Below are 19,075 nucleotides of genomic sequence, written 5' to 3'. Positions count from 1 at the left end.
CAGCGCAAAGAGTGAGTGGCAGCTATTCAGCTCTGGCTTCAGTTTTGGTGATGAGGTTAGGTGCTTGTTTGAATGTACAAACCACTTTTCAGAGCTGGGCCTATGAACAGCACTTCATCAGCCTTGTAGGTAATAGGTACAGAAACTCATGGACTCAACATACACAGTGGAATTCTGGCACGCTGTGACTTGCTGGACATCTGACACCCCAGGTACCCCTGCAATTTTACCTGTGTTGCTACTTCCCCCTTTCCCCAACCCTCTCCACCCCAGCCCAACTTCCTACAGCTCAAAGCACAAAACCTGCCATCTCCAGTATCCCCACAAATTGCACACCAGAATCTATCAAAGACAATACCCAACTACCTGTGGGGACACATTCCTCACCAAAAAACCACTCTGCCTCCAGTCTCTCAGGCATGATTCTGAGAGGGAACAAATTACAAACCACTTTTCATAGCCAGGCCTATGAACTTCACTTTTTCAGCCTCATAGGTACAGAAACTCATAGACTCAATATATATAGGCAGTGAAATTCTGACACTACCTGCCAGACATCTGACTTCCCAGGTTCCTCTGCACTTTTGCTTGTGCTGCTACATCCCCGCCCCCCCCGCTTGTCCCTCACCCCCTGACACTTCCATTTCCATTGACCAGCTTTCCTGCCTGCATTGCGTGCCAGCCCAGCCTCTGGCTTCTTTACTATTCCTTCCATCCAGGACCAGGAGACGCACCAACTGCAGGTACTTCCTCAGCCTGACAAAGGGTTTTTCAACCTGAAAGCTTCCTAAGATATACTTCTCTAACTATTCTGTTTTTTTCATAGCAAACATATAAACATAAAAACACAAGATAAGCCATCACACACACCACAAGTAACATATATCCAACACAACATCTTTAGTTCTTGCTGTCAAGTCCTTTATAACAAGAAAGACTCTGTGACGTTTCTGTTTGGCTACCTTAGATGCTGCTGGTGCCAACTGCTGAGTCACCTACGTTATTTTCACCAGCCGCTGTTTACAGTGGTGGACTAGAAGGGAGGAGGCAGCCTCACTGGGGCACGCTACCGTGTTGTGCAGAGGCCCCAGCACCAGGAAGGCTGCACCTGAACACACGCACACTCTCTCTGAGGGCGCACCTAACAGACACGCACTAGATGTTCCTACTTGAGAGGAAAGAAGGGCCTGACAGTTCTGTTGGGCTACCTTAGATGCTGCTGGTGCTACTGGTGTTGAGCCAGCTAAGTTATTTTCACCTACCATTGTTTACAGTGGTGGACTGCGCAAAGGCTGTAGGGGAGGAGGAGTCCTCACTGGGGCACACTGCCATGTTGTGCAGAGGCTCCAGTGCCAGGAAGGGTGCACCTGAACACACACACAGTGTCATCCATCCATGTCACGAGTTTTGCCTGCCTGTAGCCAGAGGTGCAGGGCCCCAGAACACAGTCCCCCTACACCTATCTCCTTAACAGCTGACAGGCTTCATGGCTGCAGCAGGGTTTGGCAGGCCTGCAGCTTTCACCCTGCTGTGTCTTAACACACACAGTGTCACCCATGTCACGAGTTTTGCTTGTCCACAGCTTGAGGTGCTGTTTTCCCAAACCCCCTGAAACTTGGCAGGCTTTGTGGCCTCAGCAGGGGCTCACAGGTCTGCAGTTTTGACCCCACTGGGACTTAACACATACAAGTGACAGGAGTTTTGCTTTCAAGACTTTGGGGTGCAGTTTCCCCTGCACCTATCTCCTTGAGACTTGGCAGGCTTCATGCCCTCAGAAGGGGCTGCCATTCCTGCAGGTTTCATTGAAATCAGGCCAGAAATGACAAAGTTATAGGCTGTTTTGACCTTCCCCATTATGGGCAAAACGTCGAAACAGGCTCGAAAAGCGAAACTGTTGTTTCGACAGAACAGAATGGAACAGCCGTTTGGAATCAAAACAAAATTCGAAACGGACTGCTGTTCTGTCGAAACGCTGGTCGAAACGCAACACTTCCATTTTGCACAGCCTTAATCTCTTTGTGTTAGTCCCAGCCAATACCCAATCTTTCTGAAGAAGGTAAACCCCCCCCCCCCAAAAAAAACAACAAACCAAAACCTAAAAAAACCCACCCTAACATGCAAGGGAAAACAGTAAGGCAAAAAAAGTCCTTCCTGGCCCACGTGGCAACCAGTAAAGCTCAGAAGCATGGGAAATCCACATAGTAGCACAGGCACAGCTACTTCCTGGATCACCCCTGACCACTTCTACTGCAGATCTCAGTGCTTCAGGAATCAGTAACTTCAATATCTAACTTATCAGATAGTGATGCTAACAAAATGAGATGTTACCAGAATTTTAAACATTTAGGAACAACAAATTCTGCATGGCAAATCTCACTGTGCATTTGGAAAGTCACCTTATTATCAGAGGCCAACTTGCTTATTTATAAAAGAAATATAGGAAAGATGCACCATTTCTCAGAAGGTCTAGGAGAAACGGGGATGTAGGTTGTAGCCGTGTTGGTCTCAGGACATAGGCAGACAAGGATCTTTGGGTGAATATGATGTTTTTTATTAGACCAACTTAAATAGTTGGAAATTTTTTTTTTAGCAAGCTTTATGACACATAATAACCTGCCTGACATCTGACTACCCAGGTACCTCTCCACTATTTAACTGCTACATTCATCCCCCTTCTCACCCCCACCCAGACTGTCTCTCACCCACTGACACCTCAATTTACATCTTCACTGATCGCCTATCTTACATGCCTATTAGCCCAGCCTCTGGCTGCTTAACTTTTCATTCCATCCAGGAAGAGCACACACCAACTGCAGACTTCCTCAGCCTAACGGTTTTTAAACCCGAAAGCTTGCTAAAATTTTTTTTTCCAACTATTTAAGTTGGTCTAGTAAAGGATATCATATTCACCCAAACAACCTTGTCTGCCTAGGAGAAACAGTGCCCTCTAAGCGATAAGGTAACAGCAAGTTGTGGCAGCAACAAATTATATTAAATTCACTGGCACCGGGGTGCTGGGTGGAACAGTGCAACTCTACATCACACAGTTAGCAGCGATTAAATAGTTAAAATGTAGACATTTTGCTGTATACAGGAGACCCAACTACCCACTGGGAAAACACTTCTCAGAGAGTTAACTATGTATTACACAGATTTCATTTTACCACGAGAAGCCTTTCATCACAATAGCATAAGACTGTTAAAAAACTTCAAGCATAAGATTCCTGCTAGCTTGGCAGCTGTCACCAGCAACTAACAATGCTGATCTCAGTATCAAACCTGCCACAAAACTAGTGATGTACTGTTTTTATTTTTATGTCTTAGCAAAATGACTTACTGCCAGAATTTCAATCTCGCTTATTTTCTGTTGCAAGTTAGTGATGAACGTCTGCAGTCTTGTTTGCACCTGCAAGTTAAGTTTAATATTTTAGTGGGTAAAAGTAGTAGACAAAGGTCTCCTGTTAAACACTGATGTTGGAGGAATTCTGTTTTCTATATGACTGATTCACAGATTATAAGGCCATTGCAATAATATCCTCTAACCTGCTATAGGTTATGGACCTAAGGACTTCCCTGGATTAATTCTTGCTTGAACTAGAGCAGATGTTTTGGAAATACAATCCAGTCCTAACATGTACACTCACAGTGAGTTGGTCAAAAAGTTAATTACTTTCACTACTAACAATCTGCACAGTATTTTTAGTTTGAACTTGGTAAGCGTTAACTACCAGCTACTGGATTTGTTATACCACTGTCTTACAGACTAAAGAAAACAAAGTATAATTTTTGCTTAGAAGTTTGATATGATTCAGCTTAGGTCCAAAGCAGAGTTGCAGTAAGGCCCATGGGCTGCTGTTTCTCTCTGCCACCTGGCCATGATGCAGCATGGTGCAGGCAAAGCACTGTGCTGCTGAAGCCCCCACTCTACAGGCTGGATCCAGTGGCTCCAATGGGCCATAGATTGCTGATCCTTGTGCTATGTGGTAAATGTGACACTGAAATCTTTTATGGCTCTCAGGAATGCAAGTGTAGGTCTCATGCTCCATAGAATATTTTTGCCATCCAAATGTGAGTATGTGTTAGGAGAGGACTAGATGACACTGGTCTAACAAGACTTGGCACACAAGGTTGTGAGTTTCCCTGGATAGTCTATCTTTTTGTTTATGTGGTTAAGTGGATACTGTCTTTTACAAGGTTATGAGAAGATGCTCTTGCAGTTGTGATGGCACAGAAAAACAGTCCCACAATGCACTATGGTCCATACACAACTGCAAGAAGTTAGTCGATGTGGGAGCACAGGAAACTGACCACTTTGTGCATGTGGCCCCATAGCACTGCTGTCTCCTGGGGCAAACTGCATGGTGGCATGAAATGCACATGAAATGCCACAGCACCTTGGGTGACAATCACTGCTCTATCATTACAACACTACACATTTTATTTTAATAAAAAAGGAACTGCTTATATACAGTGTGTGGGAAATTGTTTTCTTATGCCTGGTAGTTTAAGAGAGTGAATGAAATACTAAACTACAGGGACACATGTTTGAGGGCCCTGGATATACATTTTGTACAAAATGTATGTTGAACTTGTAAGCTAAATTATTTTGGACACTCAAAAAAGTTAGAAAATGCTAAGATTAAGGTTCTTCAATCTTAACTGAGCTTCCTTGGGTACATGCATTATGACAACCCAGCTCCATATTACAAAGAGATCGAAACAACTGGGAACCTATTTGTTTGGTCCTTCTCCAATGCAGACACATCCGTTTTCTCCTTCTTGTAACCCTCTGCCTTATGCACTGTTCATCCTGAGTGAGGCATGGATCCCAAAAAAGAAAGTTTGTGATCATTTAATTAAGGCTACAGGAGGAAATGTAATGTCAAGTATTTCCTAACTTTGGAGTGCTTGATTTGAAAACTTAATGTCCATTTGGCAGAGGTTTTCGTAAGTAATCATCCAATTGGGTTTTTAAACAAATTTCAAGCCAGAAATGAAAGAGGAAAAAGAAAGCACCTGCATTTACCTGAATTTCTTGACGTCGTCTGGCACTAGCAGACAATTTCTCAGGTGCTATAATGCTCACAGTTGGAACTACAGAAGTTCCATGCATTTCAAATAAACCTACAATGTAAATGTTTCAAAATGTAATCTTTTTTTTTTAACACACCAACATATTATACACCACCCTGAGAAGTGCCTTTAGCTACGTAACAATTGGTAAAAAGAAAAAAGACATTTTTGTTTTATTATGTTTCTTATAGTGTATATTAAAAATATATAATACCAAATTCTTTAAATGTAAAGAGTATTAGAACTGACCATGGTTGATGTTTCTAAATAATCAATAACTGTATACCTGAAGTGTTAGAAAATGATCCCTTTAAATTTTGTATTGAGAGATTATCTGAAGTTTCCCTAAAAGCGAGCAAATAAAAAATGAGTTAAAAAAACAGATGCAATCTAAAAGCAGTACAGTGGAATAAACATGAACAAACTTAAAATACAAAGGAGATTTTAGGCACATATTTGCAAACTAAATTCTGCATTTTTTATTAGTTAACAAGCCCTATAACACCTGCATTTGTTCCTAAAAACTTGTCTACGCTAAGTGCTATGAGCTAGCAGACAACAGAATAAACAACAATGCTTACATTTCCTCTGCACTACAAAGAAATTCCTGCATCCTAGCTATTTAGACAACAGCCCATATTGTCATACTTGGAATTTTAATGTCAAGTATTTCTAACTACACTTTTTCTTTCATATAAAGGGCTTTCCTAGAATTACAGCATAAATTAGAACAGCACCTGTCCAGGCAGGTGTTTTAACATGCAACATTAGAACAATTTACCTCAGATAAAAACTTGGCCTTAAATACTTAAGGCATATTAATTTTGCTTCAAAATGTCTTAGTTGCTAGTGAAAATAAATATCCTTCTGGAGAGTCTTATGACAGGAATAATACAAATCCCACTACCCACCCTAAGAAGGAATTAGGCAGTACTTTCTCAATGGTAATTTTTATTGAAAATAATCTCATGGAGAGCTCCTTTAAAATGCCATATTGAAAACTTAATTCAGTTTATGAAAACATTTCTAATTTTAACTGGTTGCATTCACTTTTTATGCTCCTACCTGTTATTTCTTTCATCAGAGACTTTGGTCTTCAGTTTCTGGGCCAGGTGTTCTACTAAATCAGATTCTAAAATCCTTTTCTCTGTCTGCCTTTCCTTTTCAAATGATTTCACCTACAAAAGATTAATTTAAATGTTTCAAGGATACATAGATTGATATTACTTACAAGATAAAGTAAATATACTTTGGAAAATAGGAGAGAAAGAAAAAAAAAAGTCTTACTAGATCCATCGCCTACTAAGGATGAAATAATCAGGTGGACAGAGACTCACTTCCTATGATCACTAGTTAATTAAATCCTCCGGTTTGCTTGATTAGATTTTTGCCACCCAACTAGTAATAATTTCCGTTGCATTTCCACTGCTTAAGCTTGGCCATTTGCCTTTGTTAATATGCAATAGTCAGTTTAGGATTGATTGGTACACAGGTGAGTATACTGCATTCATTAAACTATTTCATTAAAAATAATTACATTTGGAATGTAGCTGCCTTTCACTAAATTTGCAGAGGTGACTTCCAAATTTCAAAATTTACATGTATTTTCCTAGTTTTTATTTATTTGGAGATGAACAATTAAACCAGAGAACAAGGATACCATTTAACATACACTACCATAGTATCTTTATTTTTTCTCTGATAGAGCACTCATTTTTAAAAAAATCATGCATGCATGTATCTTTCTATCACTTTTTGATCAAATAATTATCAAGATCAATCTGTTCATAAAGATATTTTGCTAGAAATAACAAATAAGTGAAACATTTTAATACTGCATATTAGCTATGTCACACAATCATGCACTGTCAAATGACTTTAACAAATTAAGAGTTTTTCATTAAGACAAAGACAGTAACAACGGCAATGACTCAGAATCAGTGATATTTTATCATCATTTCAATATTTTATTTTTTTAAAATACTGTAAATTTTTAGGGCTTATGAAAAGTACCAGACTTGCTGAGAACTGTTGGCACCAATGATTAACAGATACAGTGTAGACCGTGGCAATTAAAGCTTTCCCAACACCAGACCTCTGCACATCAGCCCTGACCTGGAGAGACATAACACAGTTTGGTATCCATGTCTATTGAAGCCTTATCAGCTGTCAATTTTGGTGGTATTTATGTTGGGATGTAGACATCTGTCATCTTAAAAACAGACTGAGACCACCAATTCATTTAATAATGTCATTAAGCAGCTATTAGGTGGTGGCAGAATGTAGTTACTACCTTCATTTCCATTTAAACATATGCCCCCACGCACTTTAAATGAAACTCAACTTCCATAATTTTTCATTTATAATGAAAAGTTATGTGATTTGTGATTAAAAGTTATGAAATTGTTTTTCCTGGAAGATATAGACAGTTGGACAAAAGCTAAAAAGACGGGTCTGCCGTGTATCTACTATTCATTTTTCAGAGTAATTGTATGCTTGTTAGTTACTCAAACTCATACTTATCAATAATCTGTTATTCAACTGTTAAGAATTCAATTTCCAGAAAATATGGTACACTATTAGCTTTAAGAGAAAGATTCAGAAGAGCAGATTATTCATTTACAAAAAAAAACTCCCTTGCCCCAACTTTTACCTTTACATGATTTCCTTCTTTATCAGAGACAAGAGCTGCATATGTAATTCCAGAATATCTGCAATATTCCTGCAATTCCTCTTGCGACTAAAAGAAAGAAAGAGAACTGGTAAATTAGGAGGACAGAATTGTTAAATGAATATATGGAAAACCAGAGCATTCTCCTTTCAATTAAGTTGAAAGGAAATGTCTATAATTAGTTGATCTGTTCTTTTCTGTGCAGGAGAAAACTTTATACATTAGTCCAGGAAGAACACTTTTCTGCTGCTCACTCTTACAGGGCATCTATAGGATCACCCTGATTTGACCCACTAGGATAGGATTCAGCAAGATTAAGCAGCAAAAGCTTAATATTTGCATCTGTAAGCAATGATGTATTTTTGATGATCTGTTGTTGTGATGTAGCTTTCTCTGTGAGACAGCCCCACGTCCTGCCTGCAAACTACATGGGTAGGGTAGAGCACTGCCCAGTGCTTCACTGATTAGTCAGGCTTCATGCAGGCTTGGGGTTTTCCTGTGAGATTTTCGAAGCAGAGTCAGGGCCAATTCTTGCTATACCAGAATAAGAGTACAGCCATTCTCCAGTTACATGATACTGCATAGCTTAGCTATTCTAGGTCTGCATAGCTATAGCCAGATTAAAAACAAAAGAAAAACAGGCCAACACTCTGTGAACAGCTTCACAAAGAGGAAAGCAACCTGGACATAGAAAAACAAAATCAGACAAAATCAAACAAACAAAAAAACCCACAAGACTAAAAGGGAATTAGCCCCAAATTACACTCACATTTTTCCAGCATATGGCCAAATGTGAGGAAAACTAGAAAAAATGAAGAGAATGCTAAGATAATACAGTCACCTCAAGGCAGTTAAGTGCCTCAAAAACCCTGTTGTGAGCTGGTGAAGGAATAAGTCAAACATGATAAAAAAGAAGATGCCGTGATATTTCCTTTGTCATTTACCAATTACCCAACTGAGTAGTGGTTGCAAATATCTAAAATTTGCCTGAGAAGCGTAAGGTGTTCAAGTACTTTGTTGTCCCACAATCCAATTATCTAGGCTACACATTTATCTGCTGGATTTCAGTGGGTTGCAAGGGAACAAGGACTCAAGCCTTTAAATACCAGGATATGCCTAAAGGTTAATGTAGCTGCAACAATTCTAGCAGTATTGTTTATCAGAGCAATAATTCAATTACACTGCTCAGTAGTTCCAGGTACAGTATAACCTCATAAATCTAGATATCAGATATCCGTAATTCTCAAAAATCTGGCACTTTTTAAAACTACACTACATCGGGGAGTAGCTGCAGCCAGTCCCAGAGCAGCAGAGGGGGAAGCTTGCACGCGGTGGCTGCTGCCGTCATCCGCCACCCCACACCGCCTTTCTGTGTGCAGTCACTGCTACTCCTATCCTCCCCCCGCCCCTGCTCTGGGACTGATCACTGCTCTGGTTTAAAAAAATCTGGAGTCTTCAAATTTCCGGCAGGTCCTGAGCATGCCAGATTCATGAGGTTATACTGTATAATACAGCTATGGTGGTCCCTGGGATATGGAACATATCCTTAACTCTGATCCCTTTCCACTCAAACACCATACTGTTTATGATAATTGGTAAAGCATTTATCCAAAGTTTAGAGCATCTCAAGAACCTTGGGCTCTTCATAAATACAATTATTAGCATTACCTGTCTCATTCCAAGAAGACAATGTAATCTAGTGGATATAGCACTGGACTTGGAACAGAGGGCACTTTTACACATGCTCTGGGCCAGGTGGGGGGGAGCAGCATTTTAATTAGAGCAGCTCCTAGAGTGGCTCCAATTAATTTAATCATGTCATTAAGCAGCAGAATGTAGTTATTACCTTCACTTCCATTTAAACATATGTCCCCACACACTTTAAATAAAAGAGCGGCTCCTAGAGCCACTCTAATTAAAGTGCCATCGCGTCTCCTGCACCAGTGTCCCTGCACTTAAAAATGGTGGCAGGGGCGCTTGAATTAAAGCTCCCTCAACAAGCTTTAGTTCAAGCATCCCCACTGCCATTTTTAAATTTGGGGATGCTGATACACAAGGTACAGGAGGCTGGGGAAGTGTGGCAACTGCCACACTCCAGTAAGCTGGATTAATCAAGCCTGCTCTGACACACTGGAATTCCAGTGCATCACAGCAGCCTTGGCACTCATGTATAGGCACCCAAAGAGACCTAGGTTTTCCTTCCACTGGGCCACAGATTCAAAGAATGGTCCAGAACTGAATTCAACAGGAATTTTTCCATTGATGTCAATGGACTTTGGATCATACCTTCAGTACTACAAGGGCAATGAAAACATTCATTGATATTTGAATTGTAAGCTACACATGCTCAATATTAACATTTTATAATTACACAACCTCTAATGGGGAACCTCAATAATACCAGCCCTAGTAAAAATAATATGCAGGTAACCAATAGGTAGACAGAAGCCTTACCTGGGACCAGTCGTACATGATTTCAGCTGAAATTCCTGCAGTCCAGAGTTTCTGAACAATGTTAATGGCTCTCCCCACTGACATCTGTCCAACACTTACAACCAACAAATCACAGGAGCTAACAGTAACCTGAGAGTAAGGCACACATGAGCAAGTTGTTAGACTATTGCTGGAGAGCACATTGAAACTCCTTCCCCTGCCTGGACAATCAGCAGTGCTGACTGACACTGCTGCATAACAAATTGATACGTTTTCCTTATATAAAATCTAATTATTAGGTGGTCATCTTATATTTGAGTAAATAAAGTTCATTAAAAGGGAGACTGTAATTCTTTGAACTTGTGTGAAGCAAGAGTGAGAGAAAGGCATGGTGGTTCTAGCTAGGTTTTTTGGGTAAATCTGATATCTTTTATTAGACCAACTAAAACAGTTAGAAAAATTCTTTGCAATCTTTTGGGTGCAAACATTTCTCTCTTTGAGATCTGAATCATTAAATAGACATCAAAAGGTATTTTATGCCATTAAAGAACTAGCTTCTATACTTCAGTTTTCTGATGAATGTTTCCAGTTCTCACTGGAATGTTAAAATATCTACATAAAAAGGAAGTAACAGGAAGTCTACTGCCTAATGATTTCTGTTTGCTATTTTAATACGGAATTACTTTAGGACCTATCAGACTCTCAATATTTCTTGTCTGTCTTTGGCTTCATATGGAATTACTGAAATCTCAGGAATAATAATAAAAAAAAGGTAAAGCAGGAGCTGAAACTTACAGGGTCCTCCATGCTGGAAACAGCAGTGGTAATTTTATCGATCGCTATACTGACTCCAACAGCAGAAGGAACTGGTCCTAGTGTTTGTGGCCCTCGAAACTGTGGAATCTGAGCAGACAAGAAATAGTTCTTTTAGAAAGATATAAAAAATATATATAATTTAAAAAACACAAAGTTAAGGATGTACCAGGTGATCATATCTGCCTCCAGCTGCAAGGATTTCAGGAACCGTTCTTTGTCTCCGTTTGATGTATGCTATAAACTGAAAGATAACTCCATTGTGCTGCTGTACTTTGTATACCAGTCCCAAATTTATACAAACCTGGAAAATAGAAATAAACATTCCAAGCTTGCTAAGTGCTACAACAGTTCTGTCTATCCACTTCAGTATCTTAAATGGCATTGTACTGACACTTTTCAAAACTTAACATAGAACCTCCAATGTGAGAAGATTAAGACAGAAAAGAGGACTGTGATTAAAATAATGATCCCTGAAGAGTCAGGACGAAATCCAAAATCAGAAAAAAAAAAAAGGATCTGAAATATTACAGGGAACTTGAATTACAACCCATCTAAACCCCAAATTGAAAACCTCTCAATATAAAGAGCCAGTTCCATTGTTTCTGTTTTGTACACTTCATTTTTAAACATAACAGCCCCTTTTCAGTAATATACAAAGAAAATGATTTTCAGTCAATAATTTAACTGAAATATAGTTTATTAAAAATGATTACAGTTATTTAGATCTAAATTATTTTAAGAAGAGCATCCTCTAATTCATAATAAAAGTGAAAGTGCAGATCTAAAAATGGGGGTGTAGGTTGTAGCCGTGTTGGCCTAAGGACATAGGTAGACAAGGTTCTTTGGGTGAGTCTGATATCTTTTATTAGACCAACTTAAATAGTTGGAAAACAATTTTTAAGCAAGCGTTCAGGTTCAAAAACCCTTTGTCAGGCTGAGGAAGTTTCAGCAGTTGGTGTGCACTCTTCATGGATGGAATGAAAAGTAAAGAAGCCAGAGGCTGGGCTGGTCTGCATACAAGACGGGCAGTCCGTGAAGATGGCAGTCAGTGAACGTGGTTTGTATTTTATCATTCCGGATACTGATCATCGTATCTAAAAAGGAGATGTTGGTGCTGGAGTATTCTAGAGAAAGTCAGATGGAGGAATGGTGACTGCTGAATTTCTGATGGAACTCAATCAGAGATTGCAGGTTTTCAGTTCAAATGATGAAGATGTCATCAATATATCTTAAGTATAGCAAGAATTTGATGGACTGAAAAACTGAAAAGGGTTGGACTGAAAACCTGCAATCTCTGATTGAGTTCCATCAGAAATTCAACAGTTACCATCCCTCCATTCGACTTTCTCTAGAATACTCCAGCACCAATATCTCCTTTTTAGACATCATGATCAGTATCCAGATAGACAAAATACAGACCACGTTATACAAGTAACCCACAGACCAACATACATATTTGCACAGAACCAGCAATCACCCTAAACACACCAAAAAAGCTGTGATATACAGCCAAGCCCTCAGACACCACTGAATTTGCACTGAAGAGAACACCCGGGATTGCCACCTCACAATTCTTAAAAAAGCTTTCTCCCAACAAGGACACTCCTCCAGAGAGATAGATTGCACGTTTGAAAGAGCCACCCGGATACCATGTGAAGAACTGTTGCAGTACAGAAGAAAACCCCCCACAAATTGCACACTGCTGGTTATGACATGTCACCCCTCCCTTGAACGCGTACAGAAAATCCTCTAACAATTGCAACCCATACTAGAAATAGACCCTATTCTTAAAGAGATCTTCTCAGAGCCAACCATCCTAGCCTTCAAACAAGCACCGAACCTCGTTAACCTCATCACCAGAAGCAAACTTCCTCAGGCCCAGAACATACCAAATGGATCCAGACCATGCCATGACAAGACATGGAAAACCTGCCAACACATCTCCACCAGACCCACAATTACTACACCCCACAACAGAGCCATCAGCTGCACCTCCAGAAATGTAATATATCTCATCCAATGCACTAAATGCCCTGATGGAAAATACCTAGGAGAGACCAAACAACAACTGCACACCAGAATGAACACACACCAGAAATCTGTTAAAGACAGGAATACCCAATATCTGTGGGGCACATTTCTCACAAGAAAACCACTCTCTCCCCAATCTCTCAGTCCTGATCCTCAAAGGAAGCTTACAAAACATTTCCCAGAGATGAGCCTATGAACTCTACTTCATCAACCTCCTGGACACTAAAAATCATGGACTAAATATAGACACTGGATTTATGACACATTATATATAACCTGCCTGACATCTGACTCCCCAGGTACTTCTCCACTATTCATTCCCCTTCTCTCCCCACACCCAGATTGACTCCTCAATCTACATCTTCAGTGACTGCCTGTCTTGTATGTATACTAGCCCAGCCTCTGGCTTCTTTACTTTTCATTCCATCCACGAAGAGTGCACACCAATTGCTGAAACTTCCTCAGCCTGACAAAGGGTTTTTGAACCCGAAAGCTTGCTTAAAAATTGTTTTCCAACTATTTAAGTTGGTCTAATAAAAGATACCAGATTCACCCTAAGAACCTTGTCGATCTAGAAATGGGTCATTTTTAATAGTCAACTTACACAGTCCCACAAGTTGATGGCACCTGCTCTGTGCTCAAGGTTATGAGCGGTTTGGTTCCTAGGGAAATGTTTAGGAAGAGCAATTCTGTTTCCAAATTTATAAATCAATCAATTTAACCAGAATTCTTTAAAAACAAACAAACAAACAAACCTGAAGTTTTATGCCAAACTGCTTTAAGAGACTTATGACTTCCTCTAAGTCTTTCATGCCATGCTTCACCAGCTGTGTGACACCTGTTTTTCGTTTTATCATTGTGTTTAGAGTTGGGAATATGCTGCTTAACTCTCCCTTCTGCTCAATGAATCTGTACAGTTGACAAAGCTGAAAATTGAAAAAGATAATGCTATACACATACTTGAACAAGAGGAATCCAACCACAGCACCTAACTTGGGATGGGACAGAGAGAAATCTATTATTTTTCCTTGTTTTGCACACAGGTCTACTACTTTATTAGTTAACTCGAGCGCACACAGAATGTCTGAAAGTTGGAAGGTGAAGGTCTATCTCCACCCAGGCTTTATAGCTATGCATCTAATTTTGCAGAATCTGATTTTAGAACACCACACACCATTTTTCTTACAGAGATTTTAATTCACAATGTTTTATTTAATTCCAAACATTTGCATAATTTGAAACACTAATATTCAAAACATGGGAAAAACCTGGAAAACAGGAATGCTGTTACAGGGTGATAGTGGACCCTTCCCACAGTGATAAAACAGCAAAGAGACTAATATAATTCTAGCTGCAATAGAGAGAGGCATTTTTCTCTTCAGGGACTGCACGGTCTTAGTAGAGGTTTTATGGAAATTAAGGTACCACAGATTTACAGTAAGCTGTCAGGAAATATAAAGCTTAATTGAAATACTTACACTATTTGGTGACACAGAAAGATTGCAAAATTTGGCTTCCACTTCTCTTTTAGTTAGCTTTTCAGTCTAAAGCAAAACAAATCATCATGCATCAGCAGCTTTCAAAAAAGTCAATTTTGATAAAAAAAGTATTTATCAAATTGTTGGAGACAAGGATTAAGACATAACTCCTAAGGGTTTTTTTCCTCCTTTTAAGATGTCTTCTTCAAAAGTGCAATAACCCTCTGAAACCTCCCTGTAAGAACGGCAAAACTGAAGTCCCGTATTTGTCTCTGAATGCCACCACTTTCACTTTGGTCACTTTACAACAAAAAAGTTCATACAAAAAAAAAATAAAAAATCAACTTTTGCTAAAAGTTTTAATAGAAATTAATGCTAAACAAATATTTATATGAGCTTGTAAAAGCCAATATGGAAAGCTCTTGTAGGTATTTAAACATCCCTCTAGCATTTATAATATGAAGTTCAGTCCATTTTCTCTCATCTGACTGAGCAACGTGAATAGCAAAAACTATGAAAAATATGAAACTGTTTAAATAACAGGAACACATTCTTTAACTCTCCTTTCTGCTCAGTATATCTGTAGAGTCAGAACTAAATTAAAATCAGATATGTTATATGTATGCTAGAACAGAGTGCACCTAACTCACAGTATAGCACTTTATGCTGGACAGTGAGGCCCCCTCTACATGTTAGTTAGTGTGCAATTAACTAGTTAACTGCACAATTAACTGAGACCAGCTACATGTGAAAAGCACCTACCACACTATTAAAAGCTCCACAAAGCTATAAAGTTAAACCTCGAAAATATGTAGTAACTTTGTAGCATGAACTGAACTAATGTAGCTGATGTTAACATAGAGTGTAGTAAAAGTAAAATATAACCATGTTAGTTTTGTCCTGTAAGCAACTTGAAAACTCCATTTTGTATCCTTCTGCTTGATGTAAGTGAACGAACTCTGCATAGCCTTTATGTATAAGTGTGTGCAAAAGAGTGAATGGTGAAAGAATGGCAGAGATGGGAGAAGAAGATTTAACTGTGTATGTAAGCAACAAGGCGCCAAATGTAAGTTACCAGCCAGTAACTAACTAACAAACAGCTGAAGAATCTCTTTGAAGCTTGAGGGCACAAAGGAAATAACAGAAGAAAAAATTCTGCAAGATGGGCAACAAGAACATTCCAATGCTAAGATAAGCTGAAGACAAAAAAAGAACAACCACAAAAACAAAAGCTGGGTATCGAAAAAACCCAAAGCACTGAAACAAAGGATGCCAATCCCTATAAAAGAACACTTTGAAAATGCCAAGTTGGGTGAGTCTCTTTCTCTACTGTTGTTTCATTGGAGCACAGATGCATCTGTTCACTCCGCTCCAGCTGTTATCTTTAAATCTGCTATCTTCAAATCATCATCATCTACTCAATAAGCCCAGGTTGGCCACCCTGGGCTGATACTGAGCAACTACTGCTGGTAACTATATCTGGTGTATGTGTAGATGAAATAGTTGTCTTGTGTATGTGTATGCCTGTGTGTAATGATGTGCATGATGATCCACGTGTGTTTGTATGAATAGTGTGCCCAAACCTCTATATCTAACTCATGTCATCAATGAATGCAGCACCTTGCCTTTATTAAGTCTCACTCATGATTTGAGCAATTGGCAATTTGTGTAACAACTTAAAGCTGAATAACAACCAGCTATACATTTGCACATGTAGCAAGGAATACACTGCGTAACAGCAATCTGCCGGCCCTCCGGCATCCCTGGGTACATTACCTCCTCTCCAGTGTAAACTTCTCTGCAAAAGAACGTGGAGGAAACCCCTGCTCTAGAATAGTTCTGGGCCCTAGGTTCATTCCTCCTACTCAGCACCACTCAGCAGAAATACCATGCCCTGCCTGTAGCGGGCAAACTGAGTTATGCTCAGGCTCTTAGCATAACTTTAGGCCTTCCCGGATCTAAGCAATTAAATTGTATGAAGTACCTTATAAGGCACTGGGAAAAATGAGTGCTGTGATTGGTATGGTGGCCTAACCAGGTACAGTATGTGGCGGGTGCAGAGATCCCACCTCAGGAACACAGCTGGGTATTCGTATCCCTCCGCTGTTTCCACCACGTGAGGCGGGCCAGTAGGGGGTGCTCCTGCGTTGAGCCACCCACCTCCCTGCGCCCGACCACCTTCCATGCTCCGAATGCCTCCCTAGGGGCGCCTTATGTCCGGCTGACCCCTCTCCCGGAGCACTCGCTGGTCTGGGGGTAACGTGCCGCCACCACCCCAAGAATGGACTGTCTCGCGGCCCTGTGTCCTTGGGGTAACACAGGCCTAAAGTCCCACGGGTACTCAACCCAGTACAGGCACTTGGGGTACTTCCCCAAGTCCGGGGGCAAAAAGGTATAGTCTCCCTTAGTCCACAGACCTAAGGGGTCTCTTAGGCATAATTTAGACCCACCCCTCAATAAGTCTCCCACACCAGTCAAAAAGGAGAACTTTATTGATTACAGGGGGTAGGGTAAACTAGGGTACAGGATAGAGCAATATCTAGAAATCCTAAAGAGCAAACAGTCTGGCTGTGGTAGCCTTTTGATTACGCATCTGTTATACTTCCAGCTAAATATCTAATCAGATTGAGTAGCTTACTCACAAGCATCTTCCAAAGGCAGGTGAAGTTTCCCTTTGGAGGCAGGCGGTTCCTAGCTCGTGAGTTTGGGGGGAGAGAGCCAGTTTCAGATGTTAAGGCTTCTCTGTCCCCTGCCTGGCTGCTGCGTCACCTCATGGCCGGAGAGGAGAGACCGCCTCCTTCCCCGTCCTAACTTATATAGCCCCTGTGACCTCATTCACCTGGGCCAGCGGAGGTCAGCCCCAGTTGGCTGTAAGCCAACCAATTTGAAATGCATCACCTGTTACCGGGCAGATTCCAGCTCCCCAGGTAGAAACCCCTTACCCAGGTAAGTGATGCAAGTCACGTAAGCAGAGGGAGCAGGTTTCCCCCTCCCTCAGGAATGCAGCCAGCTCAAGTTCCCTAAAGAGACAGGCTGAGGGTGTGGTCCCGTGTGCTGGGCCCATCCTAATTGAATGGTCACAGCACAGAGATTTAAATCACAGTGTCACAGGGCAGAGATTTTTGGGGAGAAACCAAGGTGGCTTTCTGCCACACAGTAGTTTCCCTAAAAGGAAAGAAAACCAAAAATGGAATAGGATTGGAGTATATTATCTAAAAAGATGAGGTAAGACATTTGAGGATTGCACAGTTTGAGATGAGAAAGTTACAAATGTAGTGGACAAACAAAGAGACAGTGTGTGTTTATGTTGCTACCCTGGCAAGACAGGAGCAGACTTGGAATTCTTGCTTTGAGTAACAAGGAATTCAGAAACTAACATCCCACACACCCAGCAGAGGATCTGAGGCTGGTACCACTGAAGGTCGCTGCTTTTATGTCTAAAGAACTGCTTGCCAGGTCCTATTACAAGGAAGAATACTTGTAATGAGCCTAGGGGTTACTAAATAAAGTTCACTTGTTACCAAACTGGACAAGGGGCCATGTCAATCCTTAGGGGTCTGTGGTAAAAGGAATCCTGGGGCAACACTGCCCCCACTCCCCATGCAAACAGAGCAGATGAGTAAAGACACCCCTGCCACAGTGAACTTAGTAGAGTCATTTACTTATTTCATTGGTGCTGCTGACCAGTGAGAGCTCCCCCAGCTGGTCAGCGACCACAGTGCAAACTGTTATTCCTTTTTTCCTCTTCCTGACAACCGATCCTATGCAGGTGCAGCCCATGGACATGCTGCAATGTCTTCATCGTGCAAGGAAGGCAATGCTATGACTGGAACAACATCTATTCTAGAGCCACCCTGAAGGTCTATACCATGTACACTTGTTTTACAGAGGGACTGACTACTACTTAATAACCTGGGGAATGGAGGGGTACCAAGATGTCAGAAAGTTGAACAGTGAAAGTCAGCTTCAGCCCACATTTGAAAAATATGAACCAATGGGAAAAAATGAATGAAATGTTTTATTAAGCATTCCACATTTGAATTTTTAAACTAAATTTTGCATTTGTCACTAATCTTACCACAACATCATACAGAATGATGTAAACTTGATTGAGTTTATCTTCTGGTATTCCACAGTGCAAGAGTATAGCTTTCAATAAGGCAGTGTGGTTTAGGTAGATGCTGTAGTTTCTTTCCTAAGAGAAGAGAGGAAAAATACAATATTTTATGGGCATTTCAAAATGTAAAATAACTTTTCACTTTTACCGAGACTAATTCTGAACTTCCCTGTTATCTTAGTTTCCCCTCTGTACAGTCCAGAGCTGGTAAAATTTGTGCCCTTTTTTAACACCAACTTCAGTATCAGAATCAAAAGAGAAACATTCCCTTGAAGGAAGAGAGCCATTATATTTCAAGTGTTCTACTGTGACATCCTTTGCAAAACAACTTACTGTTCACTGGAAATATAATTTGCAAAACATTTTTCAGTCACAGTGATTCAGTTTTCAATTTTTATCAGAAGTCAAAACACAAAAATGTTTTCATTGGCAGATAAAAATTGTCTCTCTTAGTAG

General features: G+C 40.3%; 1 protein-coding gene across 1 annotated transcript in view; it reads right to left on the bottom strand.

Annotated features, from left to right (window-relative positions):
• The window catches only part of EIF2AK4 (eukaryotic translation initiation factor 2 alpha kinase 4), an 86,223-nt gene that overhangs the window by 8,830 nt on the left and 58,318 nt on the right, over positions 1–19,075 (bottom strand). The window contains exons 26-36 of the mRNA XM_019519926.1: positions 18,581–18,697; positions 14,503–14,568; positions 13,780–13,950; positions 11,160–11,294; positions 10,973–11,080; positions 10,199–10,327; positions 7,727–7,813; positions 6,139–6,251; positions 5,360–5,418; positions 5,027–5,124; positions 3,338–3,406 (exon numbers count right to left, since the gene is read on the bottom strand). Coding sequence (XP_019375471.1) covers positions 3,338–3,406; positions 5,027–5,124; positions 5,360–5,418; positions 6,139–6,251; positions 7,727–7,813; positions 10,199–10,327; positions 10,973–11,080; positions 11,160–11,294; positions 13,780–13,950; positions 14,503–14,568; positions 18,581–18,697 — 1,152 coding nt within the window. The remainder of the gene's footprint in view (positions 1–3,337; positions 3,407–5,026; positions 5,125–5,359; positions 5,419–6,138; positions 6,252–7,726; positions 7,814–10,198; positions 10,328–10,972; positions 11,081–11,159; positions 11,295–13,779; positions 13,951–14,502; positions 14,569–18,580; positions 18,698–19,075) is intronic.

The sequence above is a fragment of the Gavialis gangeticus genome, unplaced genomic scaffold, assembly GCF_001723915.1.
Source record: "Gavialis gangeticus isolate Ggan-Ray unplaced genomic scaffold, GavGan_comp1, whole genome shotgun sequence".
Taxonomy (NCBI): Eukaryota; Metazoa; Chordata; order Crocodylia; family Gavialidae; genus Gavialis; species Gavialis gangeticus.
The sequence above is the reverse complement of the archived record's forward strand: the minus strand, read 5'-3'. Positions and strand labels throughout refer to the sequence as shown.